Source organism: Aquarana catesbeiana, linkage group LG13 (genome assembly GCF_042186555.1).
Source record: "Aquarana catesbeiana isolate 2022-GZ linkage group LG13, ASM4218655v1, whole genome shotgun sequence".
NCBI lineage: Eukaryota > Metazoa > Chordata > Amphibia > Anura > Ranidae > Aquarana > Aquarana catesbeiana.
In genome coordinates this window covers 87,128,202-87,144,717 of record NC_133336.1, presented here as the reverse complement: position 1 = coordinate 87,144,717, position 16,516 = coordinate 87,128,202, and the positions used below count along the sequence as shown (strand labels likewise).

The 16,516-nt window shown below is 44.6% G+C and overlaps 1 protein-coding gene and 1 long non-coding RNA gene across 2 annotated transcripts in view; one reads left to right on the top strand and one right to left on the bottom strand.

The window, feature by feature from the left end:
* Window positions 1-16,444, top strand: part of LOC141117804 (uncharacterized) — a 23,715-nt gene extending 7,271 nt beyond the window's left edge. Inside the window, exon 2 of the long non-coding RNA XR_012237214.1 lies at window positions 15,954-16,444. This is a non-coding gene — a long non-coding RNA (uncharacterized lncRNA). The remainder of the gene's footprint in view (window positions 1-15,953) is intronic.
* Window positions 3,362-16,516, bottom strand: GPX2 (glutathione peroxidase 2). Its single transcript, XM_073610833.1, has 2 exons — window positions 15,964-16,516; window positions 3,362-4,843 (listed from the first exon to the last, which is right to left on the bottom strand). Exons 1-2 carry the CDS (start codon window positions 16,183-16,185, stop codon window positions 4,493-4,495), a joined length of 573 nt encoding a protein of 190 aa, XP_073466934.1. The 5' UTR covers window positions 16,186-16,516; the 3' UTR covers window positions 3,362-4,492.

Genomic DNA, 16,516 nt, shown 5'->3' with positions numbered 1-16,516 from the left:
TTATGTATTTCACCGTAGCGCAGTTATTCCACTCATTTTGCTTTTAACCCCCGCTAGCGGCCGAAGAGAGGGTTAAAACCGCCCGTGTTTCGGCGCTTCTGAATTGCTTTTCAGTCGCTTTGGAAGCACTGCCCATGCATTCCAATGGGCAGGGGCGGTTTAGGAGCGCTGTATACAGCTCTCCCACACCGCCCCAAAGCTGCTGCTTGCAGGACTTTTTGTAATGTCCTACAAGCGCACTGCCCCAGTGTGAAAGCACTCGGGCTTTCACACTGGTGCTAAAACTCCTGAAAAAACGCCTTCAGTTTGAAAGGGGTCTAAAGGAAAAAAATGGCTTTAGCTTGACATACGCTTTATTGGCTACTAGGACTCCAGCTGGAAACTCTCACTGCCTGGTCAAGACAGAACATGGGCTTTAAGTGGAGCTCCACCCAAAAGATCCAGTCCGCTTGTCCTGTGTCCCCCCCCCCCCCCTCTGCTGCCACATTTGTTTTTCAAAGGTACCCGCTCCCAGTTCCGGATCACTTCGCCGCGGCGAAGTGAGCCGGAAGTCGTCGTCCCCCCCCCCCCCCCCCGCGCAGGCGGCCCATTCACAGAGCGCAGCGCGATTTGCACATGTGCAGTAGGGAACCGGCTGTGAAGCTGCAAGGCTTCACTGCTGGTTTCCCTTAGCCGAGATGATGGCACCAGCACCTGAGAGCTGATTCAAGATTCGTCTCGGGTGAGGATTCCTGGACAGGTAAGTGCCCTAATAGTAAAAGTCAGCAGCTACAGTAATTGTAGCTGCTGACTTCTAACTCTATGCCCAGCAGCTGTGTCACCCAGTGCTGCTTGGTCCTCTTTTGTTGAGTGCAGTTGATTGCTAACTGTTTGTTGCCATAGTTATAGGGAAACCATGGATAGATCTCTTTAAGAGATTATCGCTTGTGAGATACTGCACCAGCTGCACCCTACCCCACGCAAACACAAATGCATTCCTTGTCAATAAGGGCTGGTTTTCACCTGCTTTTCTCTCTGAAGAGTGATCCATGTTCGGATTGCTATTTAGACAGGCAGTAAAGAGGCGCTGTATCACCTCCTCACCATCTGCTTTAATCCCCTAAATACTGGACAATCGCGTGCGTTGTACATGGTTACGGGATGATTGCAGTGCAGTTCTATTCACCTGAATGGGTTGTGCTTGGCAGGTGGTACCACCCCTGAGTGCCAAAGGCGGAATAATTCTTGCTGCAGCCGTGAAGTAAAGCATCCCAACCGTAACACCCTGGCAGCTGCAGCAAAAGGGGGAGCAAATGAGGTCAGCAGTTTAATGGTAAATGTCTAGTAAAACAAAGGTTAAAGGGTATTGTATCCTGTTTTAAACCCAAATGAAGAGACCATGACCATCATTTTCCACACTTCAGTTTCCTGACTTTTTTTATTATCCTGAGTGAGCAGATGGATATTGTGTGAATGGAATTAGGGGGGTTGTTTGTGGGGTTGTACAATCCCATCTGCATGTTGCCTAACAAGTTTATCAGGTTCGGCTTGTCAAGTAACTGCCTTATCCTTATGTTTCATGTCTCCAGAAATGTTTGTTGGGATGGGTTCATAGATAAAGCATTTCATAGCAAAGATCACTCCCATGCATTACCACAATGCACTGTTATGCCGTGTACACACGGGCGGACTTTTCGACCAGACTGGTCCGACAGAACGAATCCGTGGGACAATCGGACTGTGTGTGGGCTTCATCGGACCTGCAGTGGACTTTTTCGGTCGAAAATCGGACGGACTTTAGATTTGGAACATGTTTCAAATCTTTCCGCTGGAACTCCGCCGGACGCAGTTCCTATTGAGAAATCCGCTCGTCTGTATGCTAGTCCGACGGACAAAACCGACGCTAGGGCAGTTATTGGCTACTGGCTATGAACTTCCTTATTTTAGTCTGGTTGTACGTCATCACGTACAAATCCGTCAGACTTTGGTGTGATCGCGTGTAGGCAAGTCCGTCGGAAGTCCGTCAAAAGTCCATTGAAAGTCCGTTGGAAAGACCGTCGGACCTTTGATGCCGAAAAGTCCACCCGTGTGTACACAGCATAACACACAAACCATGGCGTGGTACAATGCAGCGTTATTCATTTTCAACACGCATCCCCAATCCATAACAACAGGCCTCAGTTTTAGGACATCGCAATGTGCAGAAGTGAACTATCTGTGCATTGTGTTATGCTGTATAAAAACAAAGGCGCGGGTCTGTCTCACACGGCACCCATCCACATAAACACTTTTTTTTTTTTTTTTACATTAACACATGACTTCATGACCCTTAAAGTGGATGTAAATTCTTACATTATACCCAGTGAAGGGACCGGCCTCAGGTGATACACAGAGATGAAACAAATCCTAAGGCTGTCAATCTGCTGCGATCCCTCCCCTGTTAAGTTTTCCTGACATCAAGAGAAAAATGGTATCAGAAGTGATTTATGCTGATAGCAGAATAATGTAGCAGCAGACAGAAGTGACACTAATGCCGTGTACACACAGGCGGACTTTTCGGCAGCAAAGGTCCAGCGGTCTTTCCGACTGACTTTCTAACGAACGGACTTGCCTACACACGATCACACCAAAGTCTGACGGATTCGTACGTGATGGCGTACGACCGGACTAAAATAAGGAAGTTCATAGCCAGTAGCCAATAGCTGCCCTAGCATCGGTTTTAGTCCGTCGGACTAGCACACAGACGAGCGGATTTTTCAACCTGACTCGAGTCCATCGGTAAGATTTGAAACCTGCTCCAAATCTAAAGTCCGTCAGATTTTCTACAGAAAAAAGTTTGCTGAAAGTCCGATGAAGCCCACACATGGTCGGATTGTCTGCCGGACTTGGTCTGTCGTGCCAGTCAGGTCGAAAAGTCCTCTCGTGTGTACGCGGCATTCGTGCTTTTGAATTTAAAAAGTACACACTACAGATATTTGTGCTTTGTTCATATTTCATGTCTGAGGTTTACAACCACTTTAATGTCTGTGCAGTAACACTGCAATAGTGTGAATCCGGCTTTATTGAAACATGTAGTAAGTGTCTGTATGCATCTGTTTTTTCCCAGCTTCTTGATTCGGTAAGAGCCATTCACATAGATGGCAGCCCTTGCTGCTCCTCTGAAAAGCAGGTTAACAGATGGCTTAGAGGCGATATGTTATCTCCTCGTTATCTGATTTAACTCTGAAAATCCCACACCACCACACATCAAAGTGGCATGACCCCTTTCACTTCATTTGGGTTGTGTTTGGTGGCAGTACGGCTCGCCAAATGTGACGGGAAGTATACTGTTTGCCATGGCCTAAGTACAGCCCTGAGTGGCTGCATGTTCTGGTGGGTAGTTTTTTACCCCCCCCCCCCATGAACCGGCCAAATATTTATCTATCCATGTATGGCCAGCTTATATCATGCAAACGTGTATATAGGCAAACGCCAGAATTGTAAGCTTTTTTTTTTTTTTGTGTAAGTATGAAATATTATAATATTATCCGTTCAGTTATAAAAAGAAAAATATGACACGGTTTGATGGACATTTATTTAGCTATAACACAACAGTATTCAGACACTGTCCTGATACAACATTCTTGTACACTTCCATTATGATTTAAAAGAATACAGTCATCTAGTATTAGTCTAACATCTGAACACGAGTTGCTTTTCAATGAAAACAGTATCTAGTAATGGAAAGAAGCAGGCTGAACACACAATGTTAATGTCTGATGTTTTCTTATAGTTAGTAATAAAGTTTATGTCCGGCCAAAATTGTCCCAATGACAAATGATTAACAAGTGGGGAGTTAGGGAAAATTGGCCTGCCCATCTATGGCTGGCTTTAAACCACCTGATAATTTATTTTGTTTCTCTGTGATTCTATTAGTAAGTTATCTGCACTTGAAATGCTTTATCTGCACACCTGCTGTGCCCATTCAGCTCTCTGAGTTTAAACATGTAACTAGAGGTGCACTCATACTGTACATGGTTGAACCGAACCATGCTCGGGTTTAATTTTCCACACTCCCCACTGTCTTCCACACTGAGTTATATGCAAGTGATCCCAAGGACACTAACATCACCTCTGCCAACCATCATCTATGGAGAGGTCTGTGCTCACATATGGTTTGCACTCATTCTGAAGCCATACTGAACCATAAATGAACCATGAGACCACCTCTTCCAAGTTATCCCAGGTATGGCACCGTTCCTGGTCACAGTTCAGAGAACTCACACTACACAAACAAACCAGACCAAGGGGGTGAATCACTCCCAGGGTCGGGTAAACCTGCCAGTGTGAGTGCACCCTATCCTACACCCTTTTGAATGAACTAGCCCTTCATTATGACACCTCTGCATTACCCCATAGGACATACTGAAAGTGCAAAGTGGAGCTAAAGGTGATTAAGTAGACAAATGTTGGTAAGAACCATTAAGCAAAACTGATCAGTGTTATTTGCCGACTGAAAACGTCATGAATGGCTTTATTTGGCAAGTTTTAGGAGCCTCTGGATGTCGGGTTCTATGTTAATGGTTTGGAAGCTTTTACTGTATCGCTTAAAAGGTTCTCCTTCTGGGCCGATTAGAAACTTCTCAAAGTTCCAGGATATGTCGGACCTGTGTACAGGGCTCCATACGATATTTCGGGGGTTAGTAATCAGACAAGATGGTTCATCATCAGGTGCAGGAAGCTTGTCCTTCAAGTAAGCAAAGACTGGATGAATATCTTTCCCGTTGACCTCACATTTTTGGAACACAGTAAAACCAGGTTCAAAGCCATTACCTGGTCGAACGTATTTTAGGGAATTCAGAATCTCTTCATTTTTACAGTTTTCCTGCAAATAAAAGAACAGTATTTATATTCCTTTTTTCACATTTCAGTATCATAGCTTTATTTTATCTTTACATACCTAAAATACTTAGAGATTAAAAGATTCATGAAAGCCTGGTTAGGAAAAAAATATTTAGTAAAAGTGTTTTTTAAAGCGATATTAAACCCAAAAGCAAAAATGTAATATATTGCAGTTTACCAATCCTTAGATGTGCTGCTTTTTTTCTGAAGAGCATTCTGTTGTGGATCTGCTTTTCAGAGGGTATTTGACAGGGAGTGAGGAAGCGGTATGTCACCTGCTTAATACCGGTTTTAGCCCCTAAAAGCCCTCGCCACTGTGCCACAACCGTATGCATTGCACTTTGTGGCTGTGTGTTGCCATTCATTTAAATGGGCTGTGTTTGGCGAACACAGAGGAATCATTTTTGGGATGCCTCAAAGCACTGTAGCTGCAGCATACTTATACCCCCATTTGGCTGCCTTTGCAACTTGGGGGAAGGGAGAGTAGGGGATAGAGCAGTAAAAATGCAGCTTAAAAGAGAAGTATGGGTTTATGTTTTTTTTTTTTTTTTTTTTTTTAATTATACTTACCTAGGTGGATGCATCTGTTCCCCAGCACCTCTACAATGAGAACCGAGCGATCGAACACCACCGATCGCTCAGTTCTCACAGCTCAGTGAGCAGAGAGCTGCAGATTGTCACTCACAGTTCTCTGCTCTGCCCCCTCCTTGATCACTGGAGCGCTGGGCTGTGGAGGGGGTGCAGCGGCTGGCTCAGGCTCTCAGCAGCTCACTGAGAGGCTGACCTGGGTGTCAGTCCAGGGATCTGGCGGATCCCGACTCTGTGGTCGTGATGACACGGAGCCTGGACTGACTTTTGTGATGTCAGCAGAGAGCGGATTTCAGCCTGCTGTCTGCTGAAAACGGGTCACAGGAGTGCATGAATTGCACTCCTGTGATCCACAGGAAAAGTACAGCCAAACGAGCTTTGGCTGTAATTCTCCTTTTAAGTGCCTTGTTTTTAATGCTCCTCCAACTGCAAGTTAAAACTAGTCTTTAGGGTGTTTCCACTCCAATGGAGCAAGAACAGAAGACCTTTGACCAGTAGCATTGTCAGTCTGGAGAGAGGGCAGTGTAATGCAGATTTGGATTGACTGGACTAAGGGTCGGTTCACACTGAGGTGGCACGACTTACAGTGCGGCTGCCTCAGGCGACCCTGGACACGACTCAGCGGCGACTTGCAAAACAACTTCTGTATAGAAGTCAATGCAAGTCGCCCCCAAAGTCGTACAGGAACCTTTTTCTAAGTCGGAGCGACTTGCGTCTCTCCGATTAGAACGGTTTCATTGCACAGAACGGGACGCTACTTGTCAGGCGACTAGGTCCCCTGACAAGTCGTCCCAGTGTGAACCGAGGCTAACAAATTGAAGCTGAACACCAGCTAAGGCAGCACGTAGATGATATGATTTTCTTTCCTTCCACTATGGGTGTAAGGAGAGTAAACTGCTCAATTCCCCCATCAACACTGGCATTGTGTTCTGCTGGCTAAGGGGGGGGGGGCACGGGGCATCTGGCAGAACACAATGATTACTGCTAGCGGCTATAGTTAACGGCAGTAATCGCAATCAGACAAACTGGTTGTACCCAAGTCAAGCAATTAATCGCCTTGGGTACCATCAGCTTGCCCATACATGGATGGAAATTTGTCCAGTCCCTGCTAAACTGGTTGAATTTTGATCCATGTATGGCTGGCTTAACACTTTTTTAAGCAGTTAGGCCCCTTTTACACATGAAAAACCGTTTGTCCGTTTTTAGTCCAATCGTTGACGGACATCAATGCATCTCTATGGAAAAACGGATGTAAACAGATAATCATCCATTTACATCCGTTTACATCTGCTTACGTCAACATCCACTATTTGGAACTGATAAAAGCCCTATTTTTCTTCTGTTAAAAAAACAGATTAGACGAAAAACGGATGTAAATAGACAAACGGTCCATTTTTGCATGAAAAAAATGGCTCCGGGACAAAAGTGGTTAAGGACTCTAGCTGGCAGATGTAAAAACGGATGACAAACTGATATAAACTTCATCCGTTTTTATTTTGAAAAAAACATGACTGAACTGATGAAACGAAGGGTTCCGCATATGTGAATAGGGCCTTACATCTTGTGATAAAGATTTTACATAAGTGAATACAAGCTGACCGTTGTAAGCATCCCTGTCAGTGTTAAACGGTTTGTCTCAAGGGTCCTTTCACACTGGGCAGATCCGTTTGAAGGACTCCGCTTGCTCGGCGGGGATCGATCCGCTGAGCAGGAGGATGACAGGTCCGTCTCCGCTCACTGTACTGAGACGGACCAGTCAAAATTCCGATGTTCTCCATGAGGAGATCGGAAGAAAACGGACCACCTGTCCATTTTTATCAGATCCTATCCGATCCACCAGACGGATGGAAAATGAGGCCAAAATCCCTCTATATTTGGCGGACAGGATCAGATAACATGTTACCACTGACATCCGCTGCCCCATAGGGGTGAATGGAGGCTCCAATAAGGTCCGCCTGAAAAACTGACAGAATGACCTGATTGGAAAGTCCGTGTGAAAGCGGCCTTACTTTTGCTGGACAGCAAAAAAGGAGACTTACTGGACAATTCAACAGGTGCAACTAAAGCCACCACGTCTAAGAATTGATCATGTATAATATCTTTGTTATTGGGGCCAATACCGCTCATTCTATTAGCATTTCATATGTAGTAATGTATTGGCATTCTTTGTGACAGTATGTGCCAGGGACTGCTAATCCGCAGTGTTCCATTGCAGCATCTGTCCTGCATAGGCAGCTACTAAACTTCCTAAAATGTTTTCAGCTAAAAGAACAATTGTTTCCTATGTAAGCAGGAGCATTTTCAATAGACAACCATGTGCCAAAAGGGAGTGATTTTTGGAATCAGGAATAAAAAACAATAGTACATATGTTAAATTGACCCACCAGAGATTGTAAAATATATTGTATGCAAAGACACCAGAGACGAGCCTTAATATAGTTTGCACTGGATTACCAGTCATTTCCAGGTTACCACACCTTGCAATAGAAATGAGTAACAATATATTACAGTTAACTAAAACAATGTCCATTAAAATATTGGACCATTGGTAGATGGCAAATGCTTAGAAAGGCCATACACGGTGCAAATTTCTTTCCAGCAACCACTTGGCTACCAAAGCCACCTTTTATTGCAGATATATTCCAGTTTAGAGTATATTATTTATACTTTATTCTGGAAGTCTCAGAGAAGACACATCCAACAAGTACCAATAAGACATCTCAGTGGCGGGACAAGGTCCTTTAGCACCCAAGGCAAAAAGTCCAAAATGTTCCACCACCCCTTCTTCATGAGGCCTGAACTACTTACACAGCAAAGGCTGTAGGCCCTGCCCTTACCCCCTCCTGCTAGAGCACCTGATGTATTCTGTGCCCACCCCTAGGCCTGACCCTGAGACTAAAACTCAACTGTTTCATGCTTCTCTGGCTGTATGTTAAACAGGGGAGCACTGATCTGAGAGCACGGCATTTGTGGCCCCCTCTCCCCTCTGGTCCAGTACCAATATGATATGTTGGGCTGGTGGCCCTGAGTGGAGATACTTCACCATTCAGACATTGATCAAAGCAGAATCTGCAGACCTGTGATCATAGCATTTGGAAAAGGGCTTCCAGCACCAACTTTCTTGGCAGCTCTTAAATATCATTTACAGAGAGGCCGCAAAGGAAGCTGATGTTGGAATATTAACCACTTGCTGACCGCCTTCCGCATATATACTGCAGCAAGGTGGCTCAGACATACCTTTACGTCGGTCTGTGTATGTGGTATTGTGGGCACGCGCCACGGGAGCACTCCCGCGGGTCTGGCGGACCCACAGGCCACCCGCGGTCGCGGTACAGAGAGGCAGAATGGGGATCTGCCTATGTAAACAAGGCAGATCCCCATTCTGACAGGGGGCAACTCAGAGATCTGATGTTCCTAGTGATCAGGAACAGCAATCTCTGTGTTGTCCCAGCAAGCCCATCCCCCACACAGTTAGAACCCACCCAGGGAACACAGTTAACCCCTTGATCTCCCCCTAGTGTTAACCCCTTTCCTGCCAGTGTCATTTATACATTGATCAGTGCATTTTTTTTAGCACTGATCACTGTAATAATGTCACTGGTCCCCAAAAAGTGTCACTTGGGGTCAGATTTGTCCGCCGCAATGTCAAAGTCCCGCTAAAAATCACAGATCGCCGCCATTACTAGTATAAACAATACAAAAAAATTTTTAAAAAGTCCCTATATCTATCTTCTATTTTGTAAACACTATAACTTTTACACAAACAAATCAATATACGCTTATTGTGATTTTTTTCTTACCAAAAATATGTAGCAGAATACATATTGCCCTAAACTGAAGAAATTTGTTTTTTTTTTTTTGGATATGTATTATAGCAGAAAGTAAAAAGTATTGTTTTTTTGTTTTTTTTTTCAAAATTGTCTATTTTTTTGTTTATAGCACAAAAAATAAAAAAACGCAGAGGTGATCAAATACCACCAAAAGTAAGCTCTATTTGTGGGAAAAAAAAGGACATCAATTTTGTTTGGGTACAGAGTTGCACGACCGCGCAATTGTCAGTTAAAGCGACGCAGTGCCGTATCGCAAAAAGTGACCTGGTCATTAAGGGGGGTAAATCCTTCTGGGGCTGAAGTGGTTAAAAAAGTGTCACAAGAAACTGTATCCCAACCTTTACCATGTCCACCAAAAATGGCACTTTGTGTGGTACTCATTTTTTAGCCCACATAAATCTGCCCTTACCATAAAAGCCCATGCTATGCTAAGGAAAACCTGTACCTTTAAAACACCTGGCATTTATACTTTTTGAATCACTGACCTGGAACAAGCATGCAGATTAGAAAGTCAGAATGAAATTAGAGCTGATGTGCAGGCTTGTTCCAGGTCAGTGCCCTAAAAAGTACTGAGACTGTTTGTACAGCAAGATAGCCAAGTAACTGTCATATATATGTTTAATGATGTTTTCTGCATTGTGATTTTATGTTTTATAATGTGTGGATATCAGAAATTCTGAGAATGTGGGCTTGGCCAATCTGCCACGGTGCCCTGCAACTACATATACTATACATGTACACTTCTGTGGCACTGGCATGTGATGTACAAAAAATAACGTCCATTTGGGAAGTAAATTGGGTATTCTATTAGTTTCTTGTACAAACAGGTCTTGCATAGCTCCCAACTGTCCCTGATTTGGAACAAAGTCCCTCTGTCCCTCTTTCCTCCTTATTTGTCCCTGATTTTGGTCTGATCTATATAAAATGCACTATTTATCTTTCAAAATATGTTTTACAGTGCTATATCTTTTACCCAATTTATAAATTGCTGCATTTGTAAATGTCAAAAGCCAGTATAAAGGAAAAGCAGTCATAAAAAAAAGCACTTGTGAGTTTAAGGCTTCATTCCCACGAGGCGGATCCCTCGGAGTCCGCCTCTGTCCGCCAGCTCAGCGGGAGATCTCTCCATTGATCTCCGCTGAGCCGGCAGATGACAGGTCCCTCTCTGCTCACTGAGTGGGGAGGGGTTTGTCGAGCACCGCTGGTTTCTATGGAGAGATCAGATGAAAACAGACAGCATGTCCGTTTTCATCAGATCTCACCCGATCCGCCAGGGATGAATGCAAACGTATCGCCGTCCGTCTGATTTTAGCGGATCGGGTCGGATGTCAGCGGACATGTCACCGCTGACATCCGTCGCTCCATAGACTAGCATGGAGCGCCCGTTCAGGTCCGCCAACAAAACTGACAGGCGGACCTGAACGGTCCGACAGTGTGAAAGCGGCCTAACTAATATTTTCTTTTGTACACTTTGTATCCTTTAAGAGGGTGTGACAGGGGGTGTGTCCTATACATACTTTTGTTAATAAGTGTCCCTCCTTCTCATCTCAAAAAGTTGGAAGGTATGGTCTTGTCCAGAATGAGTGACTAATTTATTCTACCAAGTTGGGAAATGATCTTCGTTTCTAAGATGTAGTTAATGAATTTCAAGTAGGGATCATTGAAACATTAAAGTGACACTAAACTCTGTTTTAAATAGAAAAAAAATTCATTCAAGTATGTATTCTAAAAGTGGTTGTAAACCCACTCTGAAAAAAAAAAACAAAAAACTAAAACCTGCAAGACAAAGGTATAATGAGCTAGTATGCATAGCATACTAGCTCATTATGTAATACTCATCTGTGATCAAAGCCCTTGCTGCCGGTGCCCGTACACTGCTCCGGCGGCCGACATCACTCCCAGGGGTTACTTCCGGGTATCGCGGCTCTGGGGCTGTGATTGGCGATGAAGTCACTCCCGCGCATGCGCGCGGTAAAGGCTTGGGAAGTAGGATAAAAGTCACGTGATCAGGTACGGCTCGAGCCGTACCTGGTCACGTTACTTTTATCCAACTTCCGGTTCCTCTGGTTGTCGCTAACGTCGGGTGGAACGCACACCGGCCACGGAGGTGGTTACAGCATCCATGCACAGATCCATTACTGATGAGCGAGCAGCCCCAACACATGTAAGCTAATTTGGCTAAATTATATGTTTTTAATCTTTTTAATAAAACTGTATCACGCTATGGAAGCATCTATTGTTTTCTCTATGTCCCATGGTTAAACCACCCGGGGAAGAAGTCTTTTTCCCTTTGATATCCAGTCTCCATATGTGAGCAGGCACAATCCTGCACAAGCGTTCATGACTTTCTTTTTAATTAAACAAGTCAATCATATCTGGTAAGCAGATTTTCTACTTAGCACTGTGGGGTGTCGTTTTTACCTCTTGGTGAAGGAATTCCCACTATCTACACAGAAGATTGTATATGCACTTAGAAGATCCTTCTGTCTGCAATAGAATTGTGGCTGTCTTTTGTTAATTGGGACTTCATTGATATTACTGTTGTTCAATGTTGTGATTAATCATCATTGTTATACATTATTTTTGTAAATTAGTATTTGTAATTTTAGTGTTCACACTTCATTTTTTCACCTAGATAACTGTTTAGTCAGCAGTTTTCTTTTTCACTATTGATATCATCACTAGTCTACTCACTAACGCCCTCTATTTACTACTAATTCCTATTGATCACTGTTGTGCAATCAGGGGAGCAGCTTTTATAATATTTTTTTATATTTGTTTTTTTATTAATTTCTACACTTTAACAGCACATATGTGCCATTGCTTCAGTTTGTGTCAGTGCGCATGTGCCGATGATGTCGGCACATGCAAATACAGGGGCACGGTTTAGGAGATATCCTAGACAGCTACAGGTAAGCCTTATTATAGGCTTATTATAGGCTTACCTGTAGCAAAAAGTGGTCTGTAAGGGTTTCCAACCACTTTAAAGTGTATGTTACCCCAACATTTTATATATGTGCCAGTTGTACCATGTATTGTATGGAAAAGTATCCTGTTTTCCTTGCATTGTGAAATACCTGCTAATCCTGACAGCCCCTTGCTTTCCTATTTCACACTGTAAAATGCCAGGCATGGAAGAGCATCAATCCCAGCATGGTCAGTTTTCTTCTTTAAATTCTTTTTGGGAGCACAGCCTGTCTGTACACCAGTGGTCAGACTTTTGCTGACATGCTTCCAAAGGCAGCTCTTCACTGGGAAGATCGAGTACAGTAATACCTTGGATTACGAGCATAATTTATTCCAGAAGCATGCTTGTAATCCAAATAACTCGTATATCAAAGCGAGTTTCCCCATAAGAAATAATGGAAACTCAGATGATTCGTTCCACAACCACTGCTGGTGTATGCAGTACTGCATGTGGCCAGAGGTGCGAGGGCGCTGGTGGCTCCCAGCGCTTTGTGGAGAACTCAGAGACACTCGGGAACTGTTGACACGTTCGGGTGCTCCGAAGCACGTTATGCCCGCCCCACCCAGCTGGGAGTTTCTCCGAGTTCTCCACGAAGTGCTGGGAGCCACCAGCGCCCCCGGACCTCTGGCCACATGCAGTACTGCATACACCAGTGGCTTTACCACATGGACTGTACTGCTCGTACAGGTCAGCGCTCGCAGATCAAGTCAAAATTTAAAAAAAAAGGTTACCCGTCTTTCAAAATGCTTGTATACCGCGTTACTCGTGATGCAAGGTATTACTGTACTTCTGTTTCTCTGCCTCCTCCTGACACCCCCTTGCAGTCTCCACCCCCAGCTCTCTAAGCCCCTTATACAGCTAAGAACAAAGGTCATGAAATGACGTATAAAAAAAAAGTATATATGCACCTCATTTTAAACTGGATGGGTTGTTTTATAAGGTAAGGGTTCACATATACTTTAAAGCAGTACTAAACCTGTGTGTTTTATTTGGAACCTGCAACGTAAAGCCCTAATGTGCTAGTACATTATGTGAAACTTACCTTAGAACGAAGCCTTCCAGCGATGAGCTGTCACCGCTGACAAGGCTTCCACCTTCACCTGGTCTTCCCTCCAGGTTCACGGACTTCTGGCTGTGTGACTGGCCAGAGCTGTGATGACGCCACTTCCGCGCATGCATGTGGGAGCTGCCGTTTACAGCGCAGGACTCTGATGGAAGGGCCTGGGTGGCTTCAGAGTGCATGCTTCGGTGACGTCACCGGCTGCATGTAGAGTAAATATCTCCTAAAAGGTGCACTTTTAAGAGGTATTTACAGTACCTATAGATAAGCCTTATTATGTGCTTACCTATAGATATAAATTATGCATGGGAGTTTAATCCCACTTTAATTCACAAAAGTCCCTTCTATTTCTCTCAGCCTCTTTCAAATATCCAAATGATTTTGTTTTTGCTTCTGTGACCCAACTTCCTCTTAGAGGGTGGCTATATTCGTTATCCATGTTCGTTATCCATGTTCCCATTGTATGTAGGAACCCTCTCTAGCTCGTTCCTGAGATGCACTCTGCACTCTAGGGTGTGTAGTGTGCATAGAGCAGTGCACTGCTTGTATAAGAAAAACAGAAGGGGTAAAGGAGAGGTTTCAGGAGCTTACAAAGGACATTAGAAGGAGGCAGAAAGACACAGTAAGAAACAACTTCATGACAAATACAGTAGGTTACAGGGCCATTAAGTAGTGAATGTGTATGAATTGTTTTTGGAGAATAAGGATATTTTTTAGTGTTACTTTAAGTCTAGTTAAAAATTTTAAAAATGTAAGAAAATATACAGGCTGCCATTACTGAACTCTCCTTTGGAAAATGCGTTGGTGTTGATCCAAATTCTTCAATGCTTTCTTAATCACTGAGCCACAAGTCTTTATATTGCAAACTGTGTTTGTCCCAGATAAGGCCAGTACAAGCCTTCAATTTCCCTGTGGAAGGCCACCATGGCATAGTTGCCAACATTGCAAAAAAAATATGTGGGACACTTTTTTGGCTGTAGGCGGAGCCGTAAATAATTAGGGGCAGGGCATTCGTTTGTAGGTGTGGCTTCGAAAAAAATAGAAGTGCGGTGCACGAAGCGTGCCGCGTTGAAAAATGGGCGTGGCTTACATGAAATAGGGGGCGTGGTTTAAATGGGCGTGGCTCAAGAGGGTGTGGTTAGAGTCTGAGATGAATGAGGGGGGAGAGGGGGAGGGGGGAATGACGGGACAGCAGCCCCAAATCCTACACAATAAAAATATGTGTATTCTAGAAAGTTTAACAATCAGCAGATAAAGATACTCCAAACACCTGGTGTTAACGCTTCAATCATCCCGGCACCATGGTTGTTATGGTGTCAGGATTATTGAAGCGCATTATTTCTATTATTACATTGTAATATAAAATTAAATCATTCAACTCACCATAATTCCGAATCAGTGGGATCCCTGAGCGTGTCACTAGCCACGTCGCCTGCCACCAGCAGAGTCTGTCCTTGCATCAGGTGCCCCCGGCAGAGTCAGTATAGACCCCCTCAGTGCAGACCCCCTCAGTGCGGACCCCCTCCATCAGTGCGGACCCCCTCCATCAGTGCGGACCCCCTCCATCAGTGCAGACCCCCTCCATCAGTGCAGACCCCCTCCATCAGTGCAGACCCCCTCCAACAGTGCACACCCCCTCAGTGCAGACTAGGGTTGCCACATCATTCCTTTAATCCAGGACACGCATTAATTACACAGGTTCTGTGGCTGATTAAGGTGGTAATTAAACTCACTTGGTGCCTTATCTGCATTAAATCAGCATCCGAACTTGTGGAATTCATATGTGTCCTGGATTAAAGGGATGATGTGGCAACCCTAGTGCAGGCCCCCTCCATCAGTGCAGACCCCCTCCATCAGTGCAGACCCCCTCCATCAGTGCAGACCCCCCTCTATTAGTGCAACCCCCCCTCTATTAGTGCAGACCCCCCCTCAGTGCAGCCCCCCTCTATTAGTGCAGACCCCCCTCAGTGCAGCCCCCTCCCTCTATTAGTACAGCCCCCTCTATTAGTGCAGCCCCCCCTCAGTGCAGACCCTCCCCTCATCCAGGAGCAGCCGGTGTCGTATTCTGCCGAGAAAGTGCCCCTCGGCAAGTAAGGACCCCCTGTACTGAGCAGGCGCTGCGCCTGCGCAGTACGAGCCGGAGGAAATAGCCGAGCTGGGGAACTTTTCAGCAAGACACGGCGGTGCCGTGTGTTCAGTAGAGAGGGGAGGGGCCGTGCAGCTAAAGAAGCCGATTCATTGGCTGCACGGATCGAGCCCCCTTCCTCTCTCCACTGAGCACTAGGGAGAAGATCGAGCGGCATAGCCAGCTGCTCCAAAAATAAAAAAAAACAACATTCCCGATTTTCCTGATGGAAATCCTGATTCGGGACAGCCTCCAATTGGGACGAGGGTCCCAAAATCGGGATTGTCCCGGGAAAATCGGGACTGTTGGCAACTATGCCATGGCAGGGCTTCATCTGATTGCCTCAAGCAATGGGTCAATTCTGAGAATGGACAATAAACTGAAGATTTTACAGACAAATCATTAATATTTTTTCTGTATGTTTACCTGACACAGATTTCTCCAACGTGAACATTTTAATCTTGAGGTGCACATGCCTTGTGAATGATGTAACCATCTAAAACCTGTAATGTATATTTACAGAATTACGTACCTGGTAGCCAAACTGATTGCATGGAAATCCCATCACAACAAGCCGCCGTGGATATCTGTTCTGCAGCTCATTAAGCTGCGTGTAATCCCTGACGGTCGTATCTCAAAGTGAGGCAACATTTTCTATCAAAACTACTCTTCCCCTAAACACATTGAAATCTACCTTCTCCCCTTCGAGATTTGTGGCTTGTAGGTCGTAGAAGGATTTAGCTATGTACGCCATCGTTGGATATGACCACACTGGCAGAATGTCTAGAAAGAAGACTTGTCTGAGGCCTTTTATTCGGAGATCATGTGACCAGCTGTGACTGACGGGAATGTGTAATATATACTTCACAGAAAGTGGATATCTGAGTGTCACTGATACACCAGAACATTTCGGAGATAAAGCTATTGTGTCAAGTCAGTCTATGACTTCTCTTCATAAAAGATGCAAAGGCCTGGTCACTGATACCAGAATACATTGTAGGTTTCTGATTCCAGCTTGCTAGTTATGCTTGCTTCATTATTAACTCTATTATTTATACCAGATGAAGAAAGCTATATTTGGCATT